At 40.9% G+C, this 27,026-nt stretch overlaps 1 protein-coding gene across 2 annotated transcripts; it reads left to right on the top strand.

The window, feature by feature from the left end:
• The first annotated feature begins 684 nt into the window (after positions 1-684).
• Positions 685-26,965, top strand: dlgap5 (discs, large homolog-associated protein 5). 2 transcript variants are annotated; one of them, XM_079846197.1, is made up of 20 exons: positions 685-809; positions 1,795-2,015; positions 2,097-2,278; positions 3,307-3,363; positions 8,260-8,293; positions 8,460-8,540; positions 9,020-9,097; positions 9,219-9,296; positions 9,458-9,486; positions 9,567-9,742; positions 9,824-10,063; positions 15,186-15,274; positions 18,720-18,880; positions 18,965-19,063; positions 19,154-19,400; positions 22,825-23,482; positions 23,583-23,631; positions 25,034-25,202; positions 25,309-25,346; positions 25,677-26,965. In XM_079846197.1, the coding sequence occupies exons 2-20, from the start codon at positions 1,796-1,798 to the stop codon at positions 25,779-25,781; spliced, it is 2,790 nt and encodes a 929-aa protein (XP_079702323.1). In that variant the 5' UTR covers positions 685-809; position 1,795; the 3' UTR covers positions 25,782-26,965. The 2 variants fall into 2 exon arrangements, with proteins under 2 accessions (XP_079702323.1, XP_079702324.1); XM_079846198.1 differs by lacking the exon at positions 25,309-25,346 and having other exon boundaries at positions 25,677-26,003.
• Positions 26,966-27,026: the final 61 nt, after the last annotated feature.

Below are 27,026 nucleotides of genomic sequence, written 5' to 3'. Positions count from 1 at the left end.
AGCGGATATGTGACAAAGTGTACAGCAAACAAGCTAAGCAAAACCCACAACCAAAAACCCAGACGTTTTTATAAGCTATTGACCCAAAAAACGAGCGTTTAAGGACAAAAAAGTGGATACAGGCCATTGAGACACGTTTTAATACACCGAGAAGTACACCCACTAGAGGGGAACGTAATGAGCGACAGGAAATATCATATATAAAACTGACATATGGATATTTGACTTAACAGTGACAACATATTTACTGCACATATAGGGGCATACTGAGTGTCAGGATCCCAAAATTGACCCATTCTTCCTGCTGAAGCTTCACTTCGTATTGCCTGTATCCACTTTTATCTTCTTAAACGCTTGTTTTTTTTGGGTCGACAGCTTTTAAAACTTATTTCTGTGTTTTTTAGCTTGTTTGCTGTAAACCTTGTCACATATCAGCTTTTAGACATTGTTCTGTTTTTTGTTATAAGTCCGAAATTACAATGAGGCAGCCTCGCGCAATACAAGTCAATGGAGAGCGTTGGATTGTTTTCCCCCCCGGTGTGGGCGTGGGCTAAATACGCTCTGTCTCTTTAGCGTCACCTAAATGGGCGGTGCATAACTCGTCATCTAAATTTAACCAATCAACGTAGTTTTCTCTGTAGCGGCGCAGCCAATCAGAAGAGCGGTATTCACTTTTCAAACCCTGCCCGCCATATTGCGTATGTGCGCTAAGGACAGGTAAACGTTTGTTTACTGAATATAGACAGTCCGAATTATTTAGACTCTGGATATAGCATTCTTGACTCCCGGAAAACCACCTTAGTATAAAGGTAAGAGTTCTATCAGAGGGTTACAATTAAACTTCGTCTGTCATTGTGTACGACTTCCAAACATGCAAAACGTATGGTTTGGTATAGCGAGGAAAATTGTGATTGACGTTATGTGTTGTTACTGTGTTGCTTCAGGAAAGATAATATTTGAATTTTATATTACAAATGTGAATATAAATATTCGTGTAGGAATTTCCTCTTTTTTCTTTCTTTCTTTTTGTTTTACAAGCGATAACAAAATTATATCTTAACAGGCCTCCTATAAGAAATGTACGTTACGTGTTTTTTATTTAACAGTTACTACATTTGGGTTGTAATTGTTTTGTTTACCTAAAAGAAGCCGAAACACTGTGACAGGATGCTCAGAGAATGAAAATGACAAGAAGTCAAATAAAAAATAGAACGAATAAATGACGTAAATAAAAGGACACAAAATGTTACGTTGACATCCGTGTTGTTGATAGCAGGTCATTAAAGAGTGATTAGACACACAATAAAGAAATGAAAGCGTTTAATCACACTTGTAGAAGTTGATAAGCCTATTTTTTTATTGATAAGCTGTCCTAACTGTTGAGTAGCCTATCATATTTAATATTTATGGCTCATATGCAATTCAATGATAATTGACAGATTGACTAATACATGTTCCCCAAAAGCCCATTGTCACATTTGACATTTACCTTAACATGAAAACATTTAAAAATTTATTTTTATTTTTAATATACAAAAATGATGTATCAGTATGAATAGTCAAGTAAACCCAATTGCTACAGTCCAGTATGTTCATCTTATGTAGGCATAATTTATAAAAAACATTAAAGATTTCACACACACACAAAAAAAAAAAAAAACTTTACTTGTTAAAACAAAGTATGAACTAGTCTAAGCTGTTTATACAACTGGCAACAAGTTTATGGTCACGACCCACCATAAGAGAACCACTGCTTTACATAATTGTCTGTTCTTGTTGTGAACACTCTTGTAGGATGGACTCTCGCTTCGCTCACCTGTACAAACGGGACAGCAGTGTGTCTATGATCCGGCTAAAGATGTCCAGACGTCGGTCTCAATCTCAAAAAGAGAACCGAGAGAAGATCCAAAACCTGCGCAGGCACCTCGACCAGCTGCCGGAGATCGAGCTCTCAATGGATGCGTCCAGCATCATGGCCACCCAAGATAAAGCACCCAAAACAAATACAGCTAACGGTTAATATTGTAGTGAGTTTTGTTGTTTGATTCTGTGTTGGCTTGGCCTTCTTTTGAAGTAGTTATAATTGTTCTTAACAGATGCAAATACTGCGGCTGAGGAGAGGAAGAAGATGCTCGCTCGTTACAGAGAAAACAAGATGTTGCAGAAAGAGAAGGAAAAGCGGGAGAAAGAAAAGAAAGGCGTGTTTAAGGTCAGCCTGTATAAGCCACAGCCGCTCGGGTATCTGCCTTCCAACACTGCTGCACCAGGCAGAGGAAAGGTGAGTGGTAGGAATTAGGGATCGACCGATATGGGTTTTTTAGTGCTGATACCGATTTTTTTTTTTTTCATCAGCCTTAGCCGATGAGCGATACGGGCTGCCGATTTTCTTAAGCCGATATTTGGAGCCGATACTGCTTTTGCTCCCTCAATTTACAGCATAAAATGACACAATGATCAGGATGATAACAATTTAAAAAAAGGAACATTTATTGAACTAAAAAAAACAATATTTAACAAATAGTAAAAACAGGTGAGGTAGAACAAGAAAAAAGAGTTCAGTGGTGAAAATAAATTCTGAAAATAAATATTTAATATATAAATAAAATAATTACACTATTGCACACAGTATCAACAAGCAAGCAGCATAACAAAGTGCACACTGACTGTACTATACTTCATTTTAAAACTATTTACAACCTAGTCATTTAATGGTTACACTCTAAAAAATGCTGGGTTAAAAATAACCCAAGTTAGGTTGAATATGGACTAACCCAGCAATTAGGTTGTTTTGACCCAGCGGTTGGGTTAAATGTTTGCTTAAAACAACCCAATTGCTGGGTTAAAACAACCCAATTGATGGGTTAGTCCATTTTCAACCCAACTTGGGTTATTTTTAACCCAGCATTTTTTAGAGTGTAGGTGCACTTAACTAAATCTCTTGTAGAGCAACACCAGCGGTAATTCAGGAAAAAATCTCCTAATGCTCCACGTGAAACTTCAGTCTTTCCACCTTTTACCATTGTGTCAATTCTCAATAGATTTTGATTAATATGCGCGAGGGAGGGAGAGCAAGACAGTTTGAAGATGGTGAGAGCTGCCCTGTGGACGCCTGTCTGTAAATAATGCAGGGAAAAAATATTTGTATTTTTACGTGTATCGGCCGATACACGTAAAAATCGCAAATATCGGCCCGATATATTGGCCTGCCGATATATCGGTCTAACACTAGTAGGAATAACAGATAAACAAGTCATACTATGATGAACAGTCCTTAATTTCTCATCATCTCATTTCTCATCATGACAGATCACAGAAACTAACCAGTCCACACGAGTGACCCGCTCAATGATGCAAAATCAAAAGGTATGTAAGTGTAATTTCCGCACCACTACCGTCACACTACTGTAATGACAAAAATAATGTGAGTTTTCAAACAAATTTCCCTGAACATTCCCCCCATCTGCTATTGGTCAACAAACATATAGTCTTGCTGCAATCTCGCAAGTGACAGCAAAAACATTTGTTACCAAGGATTTGAAAAAATCTCACTGTTTTCACAAAAATATTAAGTAGCAGTTTTCTACATAATAAGAAATGTTTCTTGAGCAGCAAATCAGAATAATAGATTGATTTCTGAAGGATCATGCAACACTAAAGACTGGAGTACTGACTAGGGTTTGAACGACTTCAGATTTTTTTAAGTCGACTGACATATGTGATTAAATTCGAGACGACGATGACTAGTTGCTGATGACGTCATTAATGAACAAATAAGCCTGAGACTCAAAATCGTGTTGCCTTTTGCACAGCTATGGTATATGACACATGGCTTATGACATCAGTCTTTATCAAAATGATCAGAAATGACTAAAAAGTCAAAATGCTGTATTATGCATGCCAGACAAGTAATTATTTTCTAAAGAAATACTACATGCCTGCGCACATACGTATTCAAATGCACTTGCCTATAGACTAAACACGTAATGCTTACGTGCATGCCATCACCATTCTCACAGATTGATTTTTTTTGTCAAAACGATCACATTTTGTTTTAAGTTTACACGAAGAGAACGGTATCGTTTAAAAAAACGATGATAAGTGGCCCCAAAGTAAATAACTAATAATTTTTTTACAACAGAAATGAATCAATCAAAAACTTACTTTAGCTGCACAATAGCGTTTTTCTAGAGCTGATGTACAGCCAAAACAATCTCTCTTCCATTAATTTCCTGTTATCACTGTAAAGCTGCTTTGAAGCAATCTATATAGTAAAAACATGACATGACACAGCGCTGCCCAGGCTATTGCTCCTACATAACTTATTTTTATCAGTTCTTTTATCACAGATAAAATAGCACAGTAAAGATTACATTTATTAGTGAGAGAGCGATTTCATGTGCATTAATTCTACCTGGCAGCGTCTCTCTACTAATAGTGAAAATGTGAGTTTTAGTTACTAAGAAATATATGCTAGAACTTTTCAGTTTCTTAGCTATTATATTGATAAATTATACTGAACCGTGTTAATACATTTCTGTATGTGTGTTACAATGCAGCTGTGCATTAGTTTGGAACAGCGATTAACTTAGGTGTACAATAAGCTGTTTAAAATGTGCATTCATCCGATCAATATTGAACATCCAGATGGTATAATCAAACATATCTTGTGGAGCACTCTGGGAGTATGCATTTATTTGTCATTTTAACTGTTGGAAATGGAGCATAAAAGTAGGGATGCACCGAAATGAAAATTCTTGGCCGAAACCGAAAACCGAAAAAGAGGAAACCAAGGCCGAAAACCGAAACACCGAAAGAAATTATGTCAAATATTAGTACCATTGCATTTATGGCTATGACTGTGTACTAACTTTACTAAAATCAAGGCATTGCAATTGCATACATTAATATTAAAGTTTCAAAGAATAAATCAATTACAAGTTATGCCAATATTTATTTAGCACATTGCAACAATGCACAGTATAAAATAAAATTCAAACTAAAATGTTTAACTTGACCCCACTCATTTGTACATTAAATAATAATGTACAGGCCTACAGAAAGGTTTTTAAATTAAATGTTCTCTCATAAAAACAAAGTGCATTTAGGTCTATGCATTTAAAATTGTTCTCTGTAGGACTACTACAAGAAAGTGCATTCAGAACCAGTGCAACTGCTTAAAGATACATTTATTTTCTCTGTAGGCCTTTAACATAATAGTGTATCAAAGCAAAGACTGCCATTTATTTTTATTGGTTAACTGAAAAAAAAAAGTCTGTCCTAAATGAATTAAATTATAACAAAGTTTATTGAATATATTGCTCTAAACTATTAGGGAGCCCTTACTTGCACATTAATATTAAAGGTTAAAAACAGAGCCCAAACTATTAGCCTAAATTCAGTTGCTATGTATTTTTAGGTCTAATAATCAACACTCAAATAACATCGTACACAAACATGTACACTTCACATAAGGCAGTTTTTGCAATAACTTCTAAATCTAATTATAAAATAGTTTTTTATCCAATTCGTTGTTGAAATATAATCATTTATACAGTGTCTGTCATTTTATTTAAACATACATGAAATAATCAAGATATCATTAACAGGTTAAGTAGAATATAATGAATATAACGGCTAATATAGGTCATATATTTAGTGAAAGAGTTGATTTCTCAAGTGAACTAACAGCTGTGGACACTGAGGTGCCTGAGGTAAATGATGCTACATGACTGTTTAGTTTACAGCAGTTATATTGAGGTCTTTCCGCCGTTGAAACACTGATTGAGCGATTACACCACATATATACACATGACAGTAAGTTTTAATGTATCCTCAGCACACCTTAGATGTTCATTCATGTTTATTCTTTAGGAAGAGATGATCGATCGCGCTCACAGATGATCGCGTTCACGCGCGCGCGCTGCCGCCAGATTGAAGTGTGTTCCGCGCTTAAAACATGCCCACTGTTAAAGATTGCGTTCGGTTTCACAGTGAAGTCTGGTCCTCTTCTCATCGAGAACATGAACAGCTCTGAGCTCTCGCTGTCAGTGCTTGTGCATGGAGCAGACGTGGGTGTTTCTCAGATATACTGAAACACGTCCACACCGCAGACATGTTGCTTCAGACAAGCACGTGCAGGTCGCGGTTTCTGTTTGCGTCATCACAACATTTCGGCCATGTTGTTTTGGTGATAAAAGTCTTTCGGCCGAAAACCGAAAATGCACTTTTGGGGCATTTTCGGCCGAAAATTTTCGGTGGCCGAATATTCGGTGCATCCCTACATAAAAGTGGACTTCAAACAAGATTTCTTATCCTGTTACGTTACGCCCTCTATAGGCCATGATTAGCGACTAGTCGACGTTAAGCTTAAAGGGTTAGTTCACCCAAAAATGAAAATTATCCCATGATTTACTCACCCTAAAGTCATCCTATGTGTATATGACATTCTTCTTTCAAATGAACACAATCAGAGTTGTGTCCTGGATCTTCCAAGCATTATAATGGCAGTGACTGTTGGGTCAATTTTGAAGTCCATATAAGTGCATCTGTCCGTCATAAAACTGTTCCACACTGCTCCGGGGGGTTAATAAAGGCCTTCTGAAGCGAATCGATGCGTTTGTGTAAGAAAAATATCCATATTTAAAACTTTATAAAGTAAATTATCTAGCTTCCGGCGAATCGCCTTCCGTATTCAACTTATGGAAAAAGTGTAGTGCCCGCCGGGCTTCTCGCAGTTCAAAATGCTTACGCTACGTCTGGCGACATTGCACACCTGTAACGTCAGACATGGCGTAAAAATATCAATATTTAAAACTTTATAAAGGAAAGGATCTAGCTTCCGGCGAATTGCCTTCCGCATTCAATTTACGGAAAAAGTGGTCAAAATGCTTATGCTACGTCTGACGAGCATTATGGTGCGTTCACACCGGACGCGATTCGCGCGAGTGATTTACATGTTAAGTCAATGCAGAGACGCGAAATGGCATTCTGCGGCGCGATTCGCGCGAATGCGGCGGCGAGATTCGCGCGATTGAGGCGGCACGAATGACGCGAATTGAGCGCTTTGAACGCGGGAATCGCGTGAATCACTCAAGTTGAAAAATCTGAACTTTGGCGGATATTTCGCGCCGCGTTAACCAATCAGGAGCTTGCTCTAGTAGTGACAACAATGAGGAGAAAATCTGTATATTAATATCTGGTTCAGACAATATGATTATCACTGTGATAACATTAAATGACATGAAACACAACCCAGTCTCTTTTTGTTAAATGCAAGTTTATGTGTGATCAATAATACAAAAGTATAAGTAAAAGGTATAATAAGCTATACATGAAATAAACAATTCAGTCAAACATTCAAAGTCAGTGCTAGTAGGCTAACAAACTTCACTTTGCCCTCAGCCTAAACGATTTGCCAGGGAACAAATTCTAGATCCATTAGAGCAAAGATCGCCCGTAACAAGACGAATTATAGCTCGAGACACACCACAGAGACATCAGAGCCAGCGGCAGAAGGACTAGCCAAGGAAAGGCTGCTCTCACCGGGTTAATGAGTGCTGACCGCCGCTGATCCACTGGAGCTCACAACTCCGAAAACGGCAGATAAAATGTTCAAATAGGCATTCTTTATATAAATAAACCACAGATTTGAGCTTTAAACAACTACATTATCGACTGAAAAAGTCTTAAAACTATGTTTTGTCACACATTAACAGTAGATTTTAACCAAAAAAGATGTGTAAACACAGCCCATGTCAGCCATTTCTCAACGAGACGAGCTGCTGGCGGAAGCCCCGCCCATGAGGAGAATTTGCATCTGTTGTGCAGTGAATGTCACGCGCGAATGAAGCGAGTAAACTCAAAATGTTCAAGCATTCACCTTTGCGCGATCAGCGTGAATTATTTGCGCGAATCTCGTCCGGTGTGAACGCCACATAAGGACTACTGAAAAATCAACTTAAAATGACAGGAGTACATTACTTTTTAAAATATATTAAAATAGAATACACTTGGTTTAAATTGTAGTAATATTTCACAATGTCTGTTTTTACTGTATGGTTTTTTTAATCAAATATTTGCAGCCAACTTTTAAGCATATAGCTTAAGTTTTATGTTCTCTTGTTTAAATAAATCTATACATATAATTACAGTAAGTATGTGCTGTAACTTACCTTTTGGATTTCTGTAGTCACAGCTTGAAATCACGTCATTATTGTTTTTTTTTGTTTTTATGATGTACCTCTGTTGTTGTTATTACAGCCTGCAATTGAGAGACATGCTGTTCCAAAGAAAGGTTTGTCTTGCTTGTTTAGCTTCTCTGTTTTTCATATTACTAACTGCAAATCATTATAATCGATCAATCTGCAATGATTTTGCAACTGTTTGCCTTGAATCAAACTGTGATGTCTTCATGATTCTTTGTGTTTGTACAGTCTTCATGATTCTTTGTGTTTGTACAGTTGAGACCGTATCGACCGCCAGAGCTCCAACCAAGAACAACTCCAAAGCTCTGACTTCCACCAAAACCAGAGCAGCTACAGGTAAAACCACTCCCTTAATGTTAGGAACGTGGATGATATAGTTGCGTATTTTAGCTTTTTCATATGTACACTACTGTTCCAAAGTTTGAGGGTCAATAAGATAAAAATAAATATTCTCATGCTCACCCAGGCTGCATTTATACAGAAATGCAATAAAACTGTTATATTTAGAAGTATTATTACAATTAAAAAATAATGTTTAAATTTCTAACATAAATTTAAAAAAAATTCTGAATGATCTGTCAAATCATTCTAATATGCTGATTTAAATTTTGTGTGAAAATCGTGAAACCTTTTTTCTGGATTATTTGACTTAAACTCAAAACGGGGACAGCAGTTGTCTTGATGACACTTCCATAGCACATACAGAACGACTTCGACAAGACACTAATAATAAAAATATGATTATGCCAATCTTTAATGCATCCTTGCTGAATAAAAAAAGCCTATGCAGAACATTATTGTTATTTCTTTCACAGTTGAACCGTCTTTGAGAGCTCCAACCACAAGATCATCTGCTAAAACGACACCGGTAGCTGTGGTTAAACCAGTTGCTGGTGAGTTTTATTTTAGCTTTTTAAATCTTGAGCTTTTCAGAAAGCTTTGCCTCTGTGACCTTTTATTATGCTCTAAGTGTTACATGTGTGTAACTTAAGCCACTTTCTCTGTGTGATTTAGATTCAAGGGCTACAAAAACGAGATCAACTGTTAAATGTCCTGCAGCGCCCTCTTCTGGCAGAGGGAAAGCTAATCAAGGTAACAAGGTTATGATTGTTTTCTTCTGGCATATTGTCTGATATTGTTTTATATTTCCTCAGTGTTGCTCAGATGGAGGTAATGTGGCATCGGTCCAGAACTACAGGATGTTTGTGTATATGTGTCATTAATCATTCAGTATGTCTCATTGTCTTACACAGGCAACACAAAGACAAATATTGGAAATAAGGTGAGTTGATTTTTCATGTCTTTTTGGCTTTAAAATTTTCTGAAAATTGGGGATTATATTTTATGCTTGGATATTTTTAGCCTGCTGAGAAAAAGGACACTGCAGTTAATTCTCTGGTTCCTGAGGAAGAGGAACCCAAAGCTGCTCCGCTCTCCTTTGCCCCTCAGGGATTCGTGTTCCAGCCTCCTGTTGGTCTGAGTTCCTTTGAGCCTGCGCCCCTCTCTCCACGTTCAACCAGTGCCTTCCTCTCACCAAGGTACGTGAGAATGTGTGATAAACCCTAAGCTTTGTTATATAAGCTGGTCCAAAATAATGCTTTTATATTTCTCTTTTATAGCTTTCTTTCTGAAGCAAGTGTGGAGTCCACCTTCCCCTCTCCCCCAAAATCTGTTCAACCTGCTCCTTCATTCTCATCCCCTCCACCTTCTCTGTCAACCCTTCCACCAGATCTTCCCACTAACCCTCCCTCAGTGTCCTCTCCCCCTCCTGCCCCATCCACCCCTCAGCCCTCCACCTCTGCAGCACCATCTGCTCCTTTGGCCCCCTTGGAGCCTCAGCATGATGTTGCCTATTTCAGGTGAGGCAGATTTCTACCATTAAAGCAGCACTAGGTAACTTTTCAACCTTTATAATATATTTTCAAGACTCTTGTGATGATACAGCGACTTACAATAGGTTGAATGACACGTCTGCCATAGCCTGACGGGGTCTGTATCGTTTTTAATCGTACTTTTAAACTTCAGGTTTCGGGTAGAAACCCAAGAACAAAAAGAACTACAAAATTCGACTGCTTTACGGCATATACGTCACTTCCACCACCACCCCCACTTCCTTAAATTCGGACGGGAGAGCTCAACTATCATTTGTTTGCCGGATGTTATAGTCATGGCCAAAGCAGCACAGAAAAATAAGAAAGCAAAGGTTTTGTCGGAGGAAAGCAAAAAGAGGAAACGAGAAAGTGATCAGATCCTTACGTTTTTTTGGCTGAAAAAACTAATTTCAAATGTACGCCTATGTCTAAACGGCGTGTACAAGTTTGTTAGGGGCTACATTCTTGCAAGTAAATACTTAAGAAGTACAAAATCATATTTTAGGATACCTAACATGTCTGTGATATTGGTTTATTTGTCTTGCCTCAAGCTATAATGCAAATCGATTTTTCAAATTTGCAGATTCATCTATGGTAGCTTGATATTATAATATTGACGATATATGGTTATTACCTACCACTCAAACATTGAATTGAAGTATCATATAGATTCTGTAAAACGGGAACCAATAGACTAGGCTACTATAATGACGCTGGCTTATAACGTGAGCATCGTGATCATTTGGCATTTGAAAAAAAAATAAAACCCATTGAATTATATTCATATGACATGCTGAAACATATGCCACTGTACCTGGGATGACGACATTTCACACGCAACGCAAGCAGAACCATCTATGAGCAGAACTCCTGCATGTGAACTCCTGCAGTGTTCAGGGCTATCATGGTTGTCATGTCAACAAATGCACGTGCGATGCATCCACTGATGTAGAATGACAGAGTTTACGACAGTAGTAGAGGACAATACTGTTTCCCAACTGTAGGGGGACCCCGAGAGCAAAACCTACCTAGTGCTGCTTTAACAAAACTGACTCGTTATTGTGTGTTGTAGTGTTTTAGAAATGCATTCGTCTTAATTTATACACCTTCTTCTGGATTGGTCAATTGCCTTCTGCTCTGCAGTCTTTATTTTATTTTCATCAGATTTTATACAATCAACCAGCCGTTATATCAGATTACATATACTACTGTTCTGAAGTTTGGGATTAGTATGATTTTTTGTGTGTGTGTGTTTTTGGAGCTTTTGTGCTTCGAGGTATTGCATAATAATTTGATAATTTTTATAATTTGATTACTGTTCTACAAAAGAGTAATATTAACAAGAAAAATGTAAAACATCCATCCATCCATCCATCTTCTTCCGCTTATCCGGGGCCGGGTCGCGGGGGCAGCAGTCTAAGCAGAGATGCCCAGACTTCCCTCTCCCTAGACACTTCCTCTAGCTCTTCCGGGGGGACACCGAGGCGTTCCAAGGCCAGCCGGGAGACATAGTCCCTCCAGCGTGTCCTTGGTCTTCCCCGGGGCCTCCTCCCGGTTGGACATGCCCGAAACACCTTCCCGGGAAGGCGTTCAGGAGGCATCCGGAACAGATGCCCGAGCCACCTCAGCTGTCCCCTCTCGATGTGGAGGAGCAGCGGCTCTACTCCGAGTTCCTCCCGAGTGACTGAGCTTCTCACCCTATCTCTAAGGGAGCGCCCAGCCACCCTGCGGAGAAAGCTCATTTCGGCCGCCTGTATCCGGGATCTTGTCCTTTCGGTCATGACCCAAAGCTCATGACCATAGGTGAGAGTAGGAACGTAGATTGACCGGTAAATCGAGAGCTTCGCCTTACGGCTTAGCTCTTTCTTCACCACGACAGACCGGTACATCGACCGCATTACTGCAGAAGCTGCACCGATCCGTCTGTCAATCTCCCGTTCCATCCTCCCCTCACTCGTGAACAAGACCCCTAGATACTTAAACTCCTCCACTTGGGGCAGGAACTCTCCACCAACCTGGAGTGGGCAAGCCACCCTTTTCCGACTGAGGACCATGGCCTCGGATTTGGAGGTGCTGATCCCCATCCCAGCCGCTTCACACTCGGCTGCAAACCGTCCCAATGCATGCTGAAGGTCCTGGTTAGAAGGGGCCAACACGACAACGTCATCCGCAAAGAGCAGAGACGAAACCGTGTGGTCCCCAAACCTGACACCCTCCGGCCCTTGGCTGCGCCTAGAAATTCTGTCCATAAAAATTATGAACAGAACCGGCGACAAAGGGCAGCCCTGCCGGAGTCCAACATGCACCGGGAACAAGTCTGACTTACTGCCGGCAATGCGGACCAAACTCCTGCTTCGGTCATACAGGGACCGGACAGCCCTCAGTAAAGGACCCCGGACCCCATATTCCCCCAGCACCCTCCACAGGACGCCGCGAGGGACACAGTCGAATGCCTTCTCCAAATCCACAAAACACATGTGGACTGGTTGGGCAAACTCCCATGAACCCTCTAGCACCCTGTAGAGGGTATAGAGCTGGTCCAGTGTTCCGCGACCAGGACGAAAACCACACTGTTCCTCCTGAATCTGAGGTTCCACTATCGGCCGGATTCTCCTCTCCAGTACCCTGGCATAGACTTTCCCGGGGAGGCTGAGAAGTGTGATCCCCCTATAGTTGGAACACACCCTCCGGTCCCCCTTCTTAAAAAGAGGGACCACCACCCCGGTCTGCCATCCCAGAGGCACTGTCCCCGACCGCCACGAAGATGCTGCAGAGGCGTGTCAGCCAAGACAGCCCCACAACATCCAGAGACTTGAGGTACTCAGGGCGGATCTCATCCACCCCCGGTGCCTTGCCACCGAGGAGTTTCTTGACCACCTCGGTGACTTCAGCCCGGGTGATGGACGAGTCCTCCTCTGAGCCCCCAGCCTCTGCTTCCTCAATGGAAGACGTGACGGCGGGATTGAGGAGATCCTCGAAGTATTCCTTCCACCGTCCGACAACATCCCCAGTCGAGGTCAACAGCCGCCCATCGCCACTGTAAACAGCGTTGGTAGGGCACTGCTTCCCCCTCCTGAGGCGCCGGACGGTTTGCCAGAATCTCTTCGAGGCCAGCCGATAGTCTTTTTCCATGGCCTCACCGAACTCCTCCCAGGCCCGAGTTTTTGCCTCCACGACCACCCGGGCTGCAGTCCGTTTAGCCTGTCGGTACCTGTCAGCTGCCTCAGGAGTCCCACAAGCCAGCCAGGCCCGATAGGACTCCTTCTTCAGCTTGACGGCATCCCTTACTTCCGGTGTCCACCACCGGGTTCGGGGATTGCCGCCTCGACAGGCACCGGAGACCTTGCGTCCACAGCTCCGAGCAGCCGCTTTGACAATGGAGGTGGAGAACATGGTCCACTCGGACTCAATATCTCCAGCCTCCCTCGGGATCCGGTCGAAGCTCTGCCGGAGGCAGGAGTTGAAGATCTCTCTGACAGGAGACTCGGCCAAACGTTCCCAGCAGACCCTCACAGTACGTTTGGGTCTACCGAGTCTATCCAGCTTCCTCCCCCGCCATCGGATCCAACTCACCACCAGGTGGTGATCAGTTGACAGCTCCGCCCCTCTCTTCACCCGAGTGTCCAAGACATACGGCCGCAGATCAGATGAAACGACCACAAAGTCGATCATTGACCTACGACCTAGGGTGTCCTGGTGCCATGTGCACTGATGGACACCCTTATGCTTGAACATGGTGTTCGTTATGGACAAACTGTAACTAGCACAGAAGTCCAATAACTGAACACCACTCGGGTTCAGATCAGGGGGGCCGTTCCTCCCAATCACGCCCCTCCAGGTTTCACTGTCATTGCCCACGTGGGCGTTGAAGTCCCCCAGTAGAACGACGGAGTCCCCAGTCGGAGCACTTTCCAGCACCCCTCCCAGAGACCCCAAGAAGGTCGGGTACTCTGCACTGCCGTTCGGCCCGTAGGCACACACAACAGTGAGAGACCTATCCCCGAGCCGAAGCCGCAGGGAAACGACCCTCTCGTTCACCGGGGTAAACTCCAACACATGGCAGCAGAGCTGGGGGGCTATAAGCAAACCCACACCAGCCCGCCGCCTCTCACCATGGGCAACTCCAGAGTGGTAAAGAGTCCATCCCCTCTCGAGGAGTGTGGTTCCAGAGCCCAAGCCATGCGTGGAGGTGATTCCGACTATCTCTAGTCGGAACCTCTCAACCTCACGCACAAGCTCGGGCTCTTTCCCCGCCAGCGAGGTGACATTCCATGTCCCAAGAGCCAGTTTCCGTGTCCAGGGATCGGGTCGTCTAGGCCCCCGCCTTCGACTGCTGCCCGATTCGCTTTGCACCGGCCCCTTACGGTCCCTCCCGTGAGTGGTGGGCCCACGGGAAGGTGTCCCCACGTTGCTCCTTCGGGCTGAGCCCGGCCGGACCCCGTGGGGGAAGGCCCGGCCACCAGGCGCTCGCATACGAGCCCCAACCCCAGGCCTGGCTCCAGGGTGGGGCCCCGGCTGCGCCATACCAGGCGACGTCACAGTCCTCCTTCTTTTTGTCATCATAAGGGGTTTTTGAACTGCTCTTAGTCTGACCCGTCACCTAGGACCTGTTTGCCTTGGGAGACCCTACCAGGGGCATATAGCCCCGGACAACATAGCTCCTAGGGTCATTCGGGTACTCAAACCCCTCCACCACGTTAAGGTGGCAGTCCATGGAGGAGAAAATGTAAAACAATTAAATATTATTATTTTTATATATTTTAAAATTGTATTTATTCCTGTGATGGCAAAGCTGAATTTTCAGCAGCCATTACTCCAGGCTTCAGTGTCACATGATCCTTCAGAAATTATTCTAATATGTTGATTTGGTGCTCAAGAAACATTTCTTATCACAGTTGAAAACACTGTGTTGTGCAGCCATATTTTTCTGGAAACCATGATGTTCTTTTGTAACAAATCTCTTTACTGTCACTTTTGATCAATTTAAAGCATCCTTGCTGAATACGTGTTAATTTCTAAAAAAAAAAAAAAAAAAACGTTGGGGACTTGCTGACCCCAAAGTTTTGAACGGTAGTGTAATATTTCACTCCTCCATGTGTTGTTTCAATAGGGCAGTGATGGTCAGCGAGACTGAGCGTTTGACTGTACTTTCTGAGCTGTGGGAGTCACGATTTGATGATACCTCTGTCCCGGAGGAGAGTAAGTATTTAATTTAAAGCCGTCTTAATTCAACAACAAAGTCTAACACAATATCCTAACTAGGTTTTGAAGCAAGCTTTCCAACAAGGATTCATTACGCTGTCCATACCGAAAGTGAAAATGGCACGTCAATGTCGATTAACTGATTAGTGTAGTGATTAGACTATTTATTTGCAAGCGTGTAGATTACATTAAATGCTGCTCCTCGTGAACTGTTATCACTTGCGTGTGTGGAGCTCATCTCAAACTCCATCTCCATCTCTGCATATGCTGTGAGTTTGGTTGCTTATTAAGTTCTTTTGGGAATGCAGTGTGCGCCATTTGATCAGATAAGGTAAATAATTTATTTATTAAACCTACGCCAACAGGAAAAACATCAAATATGTTTCTAAATATGAGAACTTTTCGTCAAGATTTCAAAATAAAAGTTTAAACCATTTCTCCGAATTTGCATGTTTCAATGTCCACACATTCTTGTTAAAGAAATGACAGTGGCTGTAGTATTTCTATAATAAAAGAACTGGCCAAATATTGACGATTAAGTGGACATTTGAATTAAATGTTTGGCCAATATTAAACAAGGATTTGAGCTATAACACCACAATTGGTGTCCTCTGCAGGCATTTGTTATAAAACATAATGTACAAAAGTTAATTGTTTATACTATGTATATTAGAATATGTATTTTAACAGTGTTCAATAAATTGGTGACACTTTACAACAAGGTTTCATTTGTTAACAATAACTAAGAATGAACAATACTTTTACAGCATTTATTAATCTTATTTGATGTTAATTTCAACATTTACTAATACATTATTAAAATCAAAAGCTGTATTTGTTAACATTAGTTAATGCACTGTGAACGAACAACAACAAACAATGAACAACCTGATTTTTATTAACTAACATTAACAAAGATGAATAAATATTGTAACAAATGTATTGGTCGTTGTTAGTTCATGTTTGTTAATACATTAACTGTTAACAAATTAAACCTTATTGTAAAGTGTTACCTATAAATCTATTTGATTACTTGCTTTTGATACTTTTATTCCATCATTTTTATTATTTATGTATTTTAAGGAATTTTAAAGGAAATGCTATTGTTCACTTTGGTTCTTTTTTTTTGTAGTAGTAATAAAAATCCTTTTACTTGAATAATTGCCAAAATAATCAACCGAGTACTCGATTGCCAAAATTATCGATAGTGACATCCCTACCTTGTAGTGAAAGTTGATGTAGTGACTTTTTTATGTGTTTAGACATTTGCATGTGCCATTATATTATTGCCCTTTATGGCATGACTTTTTATTTTTGGGGGAAAAATATTTCAGCCTATTTTTTGGGAGCTTGGGGGTCCCTGATAATATATCCATCATAAAATGTGTCGCCCCCCCACCCCTGAACCAGATATTGGTTTGTTGCCTCAGGGCAACAATGTGCTATAAGGGTACTAAAACTCAGGAATAAGCAATATGTGCATTAGATAAAGTTTTATTTTGACAAACATCAAACAATAAAAAACCCTACTACTAATTACAACTAACACCTCATGTATTATATTCATACACCAATCAGGCATAACATTATGACCGGTCAACTGACAGGTGAAGTGAATAACACTGATGATCTCTTCATCTCCTGTTAGTGGGTGGGATATATTAGGCAGCAAGTGAACATTTTGTCCTCAAAGTCAATGTGTTAGAAGCAGGAAAAATGGGCAAGCGTAAGGATTTGAGCGAGTTTGACAAGGGTCAGATTATGACGGCTAGACGACTGGGTCAGAGCATCTCCAAAACTGCAGTTCTTGTGTGGTGTTCCTGGTCTGCAGTGGTCAGTCTATATCAAAAGCGGTCCAAGGAAGGAACAGTGGAGAACCGGCCACAGGGTCATGGGCGGCCAAGGCTCATTGAGACCCGTCAAAAAGGACTGCTCCACCCCCAAACAAAAAGTCATACCCTCTTCAGCCCCTCATTTCATTGAAAGGACATGTCAGGTGATATTATATATTAAAGGGTTAGTTCACCCAAAAATGAAAATTCTGTCATTAATTACTTACCCTCATGTCGTTCGACACCCGTCAGACCAGAAGTTAAGATATTTTAGTTGAAATCTGATGCTTCTGAAAGTCCTCCATTGGCTCAATGGCACCGTTCACTTTCAAGACCCTTAAAAGGTACTAAAGACGTCGTTACAAAGTCCATCTCACTACAGTGGTTCTAAAATAACTTTATGAATCGGCGACAATAGTTTTTGTGCGCAAAAAAACCCTAAATAACGACTTGCATAGTGATGACGATTTCAAAACAAAGCATCATGAAGCTTCGAAGCGTTATGAATCACTGAGTCGATTCAGCGGTTTGAATCGCCAAATTTCAGCAGTTTGGCGTTTTGACACGCGATCCGAATCATCATTCGGCTCAGTGATTCATAACGCTTCGAAGCTTCATGATGCTTTGTTTTGAAATCTTCATCACTATCTAAGTCGTTATTTAGGGTTTTTTTGCGCACAAAAACTATTGTCGCTGATTCATAAAGTTATTTTAGAACCACTGTAGTGAGATGGACTTTGTAACAACGTCTTTAGTACCTTTTAAGGGTCATGAGAGTGAACGGTGCCATTGAGCTCTTTCAGAGCCATCAGATTTCAACTAAAATATCTTAATTTCTGTTCCGAAGATGAACGGAGGTCTGACGGGTGTCGAATGACATGAGGGTAAGTAATTAATGACAGAATTTTCATTTTTGGGTGAACTAACCCTTTAACACTTAAAAAAAAAAAAAGTTAAAGGGGCAGTGTGAGGTCCAAAAAGGTAGTTTGTTTTTACCTAAATCAAGCTCAAATGGAGTTTGATTCAGGCTTTTGACAAGGGACTGTTGGACATGCGTGTTTTGTCTGCCGTTAGAATGGCCGCAACTGAGGCAGTAAGTGCATTGAATTACGATTTCATCAGCTTAGAGGCTATAAGTTTAGCTATAGCTATGTGGGCGCTCAGTTTTTTGTCATTTGGCCAAAATCTCATGTGATTAAAGATAAAATGCAATGCAGAGGCTATTTAAGACAGTACTGGCTATGACTCGACAACAAATGCTGGGCTGAGACACTCGTCTCCCCTCCTCAATAACACAAAACATTTGCGTTTTATAAATGTATAGTGGGTAAAGAAATGCTGCACCTATTCAAACATCCAGTTCTTTACCTACCCTTGCTTTGCAAACAAGCAGGTTTGACTGACAGTTTGAGGATCCAATGGATCCAATACAAGGTTTAGTCATAATCTCTTTTTAATATTTTTCATTGGTTAGATATTTGCAAAACCCACAGACAGATGTAAAGGGTGACCAATAGTAATGTATGAAAAAAATGGAGATACAAGGTTTCTGCCAGACAGCGACAATATACAGTTATGTAAAGTAAGTATATTTTTCGTGTTCTGTGTAGTGCGAGACCGGATGCGCACGGCTGTGGGCCAGGCCAGGCTGTTGATGAAAGAGCGCTTTGGGCAGTTCAGTGGACTGGTGGATGACTGCCACTTGGGGCGTGGGGACAAAATAACAACCTGCACTGACTTGCAAGGCTTCTGGGACATGGTGTATTTTCAGGTGGGTTAATGTTCTCTTTAAAAAATGCTCAAATAACGTCCAGCCCTTTGTTTAACGTTGTTTTATTTGATTTTCTTTAAATAGGTGGAAGATGTTAACAAAAAGTTTAATGCCTTAAAAGAGGCCGAAGCAAAGGATTGGAAAGAGGAAGTCAGGCCTGTCGCCAGAAAAAGAATGGCCAAAGTAAACAACATTATCAGCACCATCTTTTAATAATCTTGCATTTTAAATATGAAGTGTGTAATTCTTGTATCCTGTCCTTTTATTCTACAGAAGCCTCCTGCCATAGGAGGGAAGGCCGAAGCAGGAGGAGGTGCCAGTGCAGCAGCAAAGAGTCGTCTGGCTGCTGTGAAGGCCGCCATGAGAGCCAAGCAGGCTGAACAGAAAGCTGCAGAGTCCTCAGGCAACATTCAGGAGGATGCAGGCTCTGTCCCTGCGGCCCCTGCGGCCACACTACCTGCACAGACTGTGGTGTTCCATGGTGGTTTCTTCCAGGTGGAAAGCCCAGTCAAACCACCAGGTAAGAATGAAGAGTTACTCAGGCATGTGATTTTTCCTGTATTTAAGCCGGTTTCCGTATTTTCCAGTCTGAAAAGTATGACCTACTTGTGTAAATCAGAAGGGGGGAAAATACTGTTTTCAAATTCTAATGGCTGTAGGCAGGACACCCTTATGGTGATGATACACAGGGCAACTTTTTGAGCAATGTTGCTGTCAACGGGCAACCAGGTAAGACACAAGGCCCATGACCAATTGAAAGTATCCAGATAGAAATTTGTTGCCCATTCCCAATGGGAAAGTGGCCAAACATTGCTTTGTAACATTGCTCAAAAAAGTTACCCCATGTATCATCCCCTTTAGTATCTCAGCCAATCCAAAAATAACTAATAAAAATCGGCATGGTGAGGTATATGAAATGGTGAAACTCACCAGCTGGACAGTGAAGCGTAGCTGTTTCGTTTACACGCAGGCAGCTCATGATCTGGTGTTTTTAGTGTCTCGTAGCAGCTTGTTTGGCAGTAAATGCTGCTCCACATGAACTCCATCTCTGCAAGAGCTGTGTGTTTGGGTCACTTATGTGCAAATTTGTAATGAGAATCATTTATAAGTCCCCCCCCTCGACTGAGACTGGTTTCCTGTGTTTTTGTAATGAGAATCATTTATAAGTCCCCCCCCTCGACTGAGACTGGTTTCCTGTGTTTTTGTAATGAGAATCATTTATAAGTCCCCCCCCCTCGACTGAGACTGGTTTCCTGTGTTTTTCCATCAAAATAAAAGCTCTATGTTTAAAGGGATAGTTCACCCAAAAATGAAAATTCTGTCATTTACTCACCCTCAAGTTATTCCAAACCTGTATGAGTTTCTTTGTTCTGCTGAACACAAAAGAAGATATTCAGAAGAATGTTTGTAACAAAGCAGATAGAGCAACCACTGACTACCATAGTAGGGAAAAAAATTAACTTTCGTGCCACTTCTCCAGATTTCTGCCTTTATTAGAGAGAAGAATGTGTTCTGCCCCCTCCCTCCGAAGCTTTCAATATTCGCTGTTGATTACTACCAAAGCTTCGAAGCTCAAAAAAGGGTATTCGGACCAGCCCTGCCCTACTAATTTCATATTTGATGATCTTTTAAATGTTTATTGAACGGAACTGATTCAACACTGAACTGACCTCGGCTGAATAATGACCTTATTGTCTTTTTTTTTTTAGCTGCTTTAGCATCATTTAATATTTTTCCTGTTTATTACTGTAAAGATGTATTGTATAAAGTGCTTTATAAATAAGCGAAAAAAGAAAACCATTAAAAGGATAGTTCACCCAAAAATAAAAAATTCTGTCATTAATCACTGACCCTCATGTCCTTCCCAACCTGTAAAACCTTCGTTCATCTTCAGAACACAAATGAAGATATTTTTTGATGAAATCCGAGAGCTCTCTGACCCCTCCATAGACAGCAATTTAATTAACACTTTCAAGGTCCAGAAAGGTTGTAAAAACATTGTTAAAATCATCCATGTGACTCCAGTGGTTCAACCTTAATTTTATGAAGCGACGAGACAAAAATAACAACTTTATTCAACAATTTCTTCACGTCTGTGTAAGTCTACTATGCAGTTGACGTAGTAAATACAGTATAGTGCTTCCGAGTTACCCCAGCACGCCGGCTTACTAGTGGCCTATGCTGTTCACGCGAGCACCACGACACATGCGTGTGATGCTGACCAACGTAAACTGCGTACTAGGAGACTTTCTGTGAAGAAATTGTTGAATATAGGATAATACTAATATTTGTTTTTTTATAATGTAAATAAAACGATACTCGTTGGTAGGGCTGTAACGATTTGACAAAATATAAAAACCTCAATTAATTGAACATTTTACCTCGGTTACGATTAATGACGATTATTTTGCTTTTTGCTTTTTTTTGCCCTCATAAGGTTTTTGAGTAAGTTCACTGATAAGATTTGTACTGTAAATAGTTTCTACTATTAAAAGGTGGAATTTTTTCTAATGAAAAAGTGAATTTCTTTGTGATTTTAAAGTACTTGAAGGAAAGTGTTCACTTTCAACAGTTATTGTCTATGGGGCAGATTTCTGCTTGTTGTACATCAGATACAGATAAATTAGCACATAGGCCTACATTACATTTATTTGAATGCATTAATGAAAGTGTGTGTGTGAATTACTCATACTGTCTCTATTCATTATGAAGCTGTGGTTTGTACTCACTTCAAAGGTATTAAAATATATGCCTATAACGGTTGAGTTTCTCAGCTACTTTAGTGACTTTACTTTAGTCATAGGACCGCGTTGACACTGCGTTTCTGCTGCTCTGCGCGCGATCTTCACGTGATGTGCTTCTGTCTGAGTGCTCGTTTTTCACAATATATCAGGCATTAGTTCAACATAATACACATCTGATGGTCGAAAACTGGCAGGGCTTAAACCACATAGAAATGACAAGCTTTGTGAGGACGCAGGGGAATCTGCTGTCAGGGCGCGCGCGTTGTCAGAGATGCGACACGGCTCGGCTCTCTGTGTCACAGAAAAAAGCTGAACACCGAACGGATACATTGTGCAATATTCAAAAACAACAATACGGACAATCGCCTTAAATGTTGAAACTGGCAAGCCTTTAAACGCATGTACTTGACAATCTTTATTAGGACGAAAGTGAAAGCGATCTGGCTTCGGGGCTTGCGCGCGCCGTGTGTGTGTGTGTGTGTGTGTGTGTGTGTGTGTGTGTGTGTGTGTGTGTGTGTGTGTGTGTGTGTGTGTGTGTGTGTGTGTGTGTGTGTGTGTGTGTGTGTGTGTGTGTGTGTGTGTGTGTGTGTGTGTGTGTGTGTGTGTGTGTGTGTGTGTGTGTGTGTGTGTGTGTGTGTGTGTGTGTGTGTGTGTGTGTGTGTGTGTGTGTGTGTGTGTGTGTGTGTGTGTGTGTGTGTGTGTGTGTGTGTGTGTGTGTGTCAGCGCGTAGGCTATAAGAACAGCAATTAACTGACCTGTATAAACTGTGTAAAACATGCAGTTACTATAGTGGATCTATAAACACAGATAACTGCTCCTGCTTCTCTCTGTGTGCCTGCAAACTGCACTCGATGTGACTGACGGGGCGAAGTCACGTGAAAACCGAAATAACCGACATGGGAAAAATACGTCGGTTAGAGGTTCTGAATGTCGGTTTCGGTCATTTTTCGACTAATCGTACAGCCCTACTCGTTGGTATATAGGGAAAAACAGGTTTTTGTTTTTTGATCACATGCCTGATTACTGCCTCTAGCCATAAAACTCCAGGATTAAACTGTTGTCCAGGTCATAATTATTAGCAAAGTTTAAAAAATATTTAAGTTATGCTAATATTCATTAGTCTAGAAATAGTTGTTTTGTGTGAGGTTTTTTTTTTTTTACGTCTCTGTGTTTTAATCTGTATAATGTTCTTCTTTTCAGGTGCTGTTCGACGATCATGTCGACTCAGTACAGTTTTTTCCCCCTGTGGTTCTAAGTTCAGCACTCCAGGCAGGCAGCGCAGATCTAATGCAGTCTCTCACTCCTCCTCTCTACCCTGTGTGTCTGCCACACCTCCTCGAACCCATCAACCTGATGGATTACCTGTTTCCACCCCTCTGTGTTCTGCTGAGCCCCTTCCACAGTCTCCCAGGGCTCTTCAGATCAGTCCAGCCAACAGCCAACCTCATTATGATTTAAGCTCCACCTGTACCTCACACACACAAGAAGATATCTGTAATGGACCAGAAAACAGTCCAGTGGACCAATCACATGATTTACCCAGCCAGTCCGAGCACCTTGCTAATTCTTCAGAACCCCAGATTGAGGAAAGCATTCCAGAGTCTATGCTCAGTCCTTCCTCCCTAGAGGAACCACAAGAGGAGATGGGCTCTGATGACAGTTTGCCAGCCCCATCAGGAGTAGATGCCGGTCTAGATACTCTTGCCCAGTACTCATCTCACACTTCTTCCTCAGAAGCAGAAGAAGCAGAACCCAGTGTCTATGCACCTGCTTCCCCTATCCTGATGCCCTCCACACCAACCAAAGTTCTCAGCATTTCTACGGCTCTCAGTAATGAGGTCATTTCGGCCTGTAATGGGTATGCTGTGCTTTGTTATATTAGGCCATCTAATTTGCAACATGAACCTCTTAATATGGTATAATTCATAATCGTTTATACTCTTTCCACTGTTCCACAGCTCTCCAACCAGTACAGATGTTGAAATGACTGGAAATGAAGATGCTGAGGTTATTATCTACGTGTGTGTGTGTGTGTGTGTGTGTGTGTGTGTGTGTGTGTGTGTGTGTGTGTGTGTGTGTGTGTGTGTGTGTGTGTGTGTGTGTGTGTGTGTGTGTGTGTGTGTGTGTGTGTGTGTGTGTGTGTGTGTGTGTGTGTGTGTGTGTGTGTGTGTGTGTGTGTGTGTGATATCAGGACACAAATGTGTATAATGACATGGGTATTACAAAAAGAGGGTGAAATATGAGGACGTTCCCCATGTCCTCACTTTTCAAAATGCTTATAAATCACAGAATGAGGGGGTTTTTTTCACAGAAAGTGAACAGCACAGTCTCCTGTGATGGGTAGGTTTAGGGGCAGGGGCAGTGTGTGTGTTGGGTAGGTTTAGGGGCAGTGTGTGTGTGTGAGAGATGGGTAGGTTTAGGGGCAGTGTGTGTTGGGTAGGTTTAGGGGCAGTGTGTGTGTGATGGGTAGGTTTAGGGGCAGGGGCAGTGTAAGGGGATAGAAAATACGGTTTGTACGGTATAAAAACCATTACGCCTATGGAATGTCCTCACATTTCACAAAAACAAACGTGTGTGTGTGTGTTTCTTTTTTAAATTTAAATCTGTTTATATTGGATATTTAATTGTTGATGCTTCCTCTATTTTTACATGGATTACCTTTGCCGTCATCAATAATAATATATAAATAATTAATATTAATTTAATAACACGGTGTTACAAATGTAACCTTTAGCTAATCTCAAAAGGAATATCCATTTTTTCATACTGTACATTAAAAAAATAAAATGAATTATTTTGTAAATGATCCAAATGAATTTAGGCATCACAGTATGATTTTTAAATTTATTTAGACAACATTGTGTACAATTTTTATATCAGCTATTTATTGGTTATTGGCTGTAACATAATTGTATCACTATCGGCTACACTACACTAGTAACTGTCAATGTAACTTAGCAAAATAAAAAATTAATGACGGAGTGCAAAAAATCCTCCAAACCATGTTTTTACCCTATTATATTTTTACCTATAATGCATGGTATATTTTAAAGTTGTCGAGATGGATTTTGTGGGACATTGCATACACAAGTCATTCGCCGTGCGTGGTAGTCATCTCCATACTTAGTTTCACACTTACCAGAACTATTCTTCCTCTGAGTGGTTAAGATGTACAGTATACACCAGTGCCTTGAACTACATTAATCTATGCAGCGGAGCAGAGCTGACACACAACCAAAACAAGAGTCTTCCTCAAGACCCAATGCGGTTGAACCGGTAGAGGGACAAAAGTTATTGTGTAGCTAAACTTTGTTCTGCATCCCTAAATCCTACTATAATCCACACTCAGCAGAGCTTTTTTTCTTTTATTTGATCGTTTATGGATCCTGTTGTGGTGTATTTTCCCCAGGGTGATGCTGGTTTGGACTTTGAGCGTTACCTGCAGCCAGCAGTGCGATCCAGCATGTCTCCGGGTCTTGCAGCAGAGAGGTTCTCCTTTGGGGTGGTGGATGCTGAGATGGAGAGTCCTGTGGCTCCGGCAGAGGAACGTCCTCTTGATGTTTTGGAAACACCTACAGGTAGTTTATGTCTCTGATATAACTCACATAATGTTATTAATGCTCACATATCGTTTGTTTGGGGGCACGTGGGCACTCACTTCACTTTCTTGCACTTCTGTCTCAGCTCTTCCCAGAATGGTGTTCACACCCCGGACCAGTCAGGTGGATTTAAATCTTTCGTTTAATTTCCTCTGTTTTTCAGAGGTTCCCACAGTTTTTAAGTCATGGAAGTTCACTCAGAGGGAGCAATTTTGATCATATGAAATAGATAAAATAAAATAAAAAATAAAAATGAAATAAACAATTGAAATGTTCAAGACTTTTTTTAAGGCCTGGAAAACACCATTTTATAATGTTTCCAGGTTTTCCAAGACTGTGGGAACCACTACTCTCACACCTTCTGAGAGTTGTTAGTATTAATTAATTTTGTTTACCTTTCTCTTCTTCTTTTTTTTTTCTGGTCCATAACCTTGTTGTTCTCTGATGTTTCAGATGTCGGACAGTCTGCTGCTGTTCACCCCAGAGCAGAAGGAGAGAGTGAGACAGTCAGTGTGTGAACGTGACCTGATCACATTTACACCTCCCACAAACAAATAAGAGTACATCCATTCACTCTTTGAATGTGGATAGTTTTATTTTTTTGCTGTGTTAAATTAGATGCCTTTTGATACTTGTTTATCTATTTGCTACTCACTTTTTGTACTTTATTATAAGCACATTTAGATACAGCAGTAATATTTCATGCAGTTTTGTCCTCAGAAAATATTGTTCTTTAAGGCTTTTAAATGACAAAATTGTTGTGAACGCCAATTAAATCATAAGAAAAAACAATACTTCTATTCTGTGAATTTACTTATTTTTCTTATTCCTGCTGGTGACTGACATGGGAGAAGGGGCGAGCGATTAACATCATTGTTTGGAACCTCTCTGTCTCCAGCTTCACTCTGTGCTCATATGCAGGGAAGAAGGTCTGAGTGAAGAACTGCTGTTTTCTGCATCCAGTCTTTCTCTGAGGATATGAAATTAGTCCACTAGTGATAAATCAGAGGTAGAGAAATGCATTGTATGGCATTTAAGGTTTGTGGAGGAAGTATATTAAAGCTACACTGTGTAACTTTTTTAGTTTATTCTTAGCTAAAAACACTTAGTTCTTTCAAAAATATATGTGCTCATTAATGTATATTTACTTCTTTCAAGTAATAAAGTATTCTTGTAATACGGGTGAGGGGTTCGAATGCGGGTCGCCATGTTGCCCCTCCATCTTGAAAGTACATTAGCCAAAGAGGGACATACCCGTAAATTCAAGCTTGGCCTTTGGCGTTTTAACACTCGATGGCACCGTGTCAAATGTGGACGAGGTCGAACTGGAAGCCATGTTAATCTTGGACTAAATCGGCCACCGTAGGAGTTAAAACGAAATCGGAATTGAGAGGAACAGAAACTAAAATTCACTGGATGGTCATATACCTTTTCTTAATTTCTTGATTATTTTTTAATATAACCAGTGTTTCCCAGCCTTCACAGCCCCATTAGTAAGGTTCAAGTTCTTTTTATCAACGCCAAACTGTTGCTGTTTTCTCATACTATACTAGATATAATTTAGAATTAAAGTCTCACAATAAGTTCAACTAACTTTATAAGTTACATACTTATTGAGGACAATGTTTTCTTGATCTTGTAGTCATTTTAATAAACACTGCAGTTTTTAATTGTTTATAGAATAAACAATGGACAAACCCTGGACAAATGTGTACCAAGTAATAAAACATAAATATTGTTACAAAGAACAATGTTAAATGCAATGGACTTGCATGGAATGGCACTGCTTTTTCATTAAGGACC

The sequence above is a fragment of the Gobio gobio genome (genome assembly GCF_949357685.1).
Source record: "Gobio gobio genome assembly, chromosome: 20".
NCBI classification, from domain to species: domain Eukaryota; kingdom Metazoa; phylum Chordata; class Actinopteri; order Cypriniformes; family Gobionidae; genus Gobio; species Gobio gobio.
The sequence above is the reverse complement of the archived record's forward strand: the minus strand, read 5'-3'. Positions and strand labels throughout refer to the sequence as shown.

Excerpts from the sequence above, each read along its gene's own strand:
- dlgap5 (XM_079846197.1), top strand. The coding sequence starts at position 1,796 with ATGGACTCTCGCTTCGCTCACCTGTACAAACGGGACAGCAGTGTGTCT. Across the intron at positions 19,064-19,153 it reads CCAGAAAAAGAATGGCCAAA|AAGCCTCCTGCCATAGGAGG; the intron begins GTAAACAACATT and ends TTTATTCTACAG. Across the intron at positions 25,203-25,308 it reads TGTTTTGGAAACACCTACAG|CTCTTCCCAGAATGGTGTTC; the intron begins GTAGTTTATGTC and ends CTTCTGTCTCAG.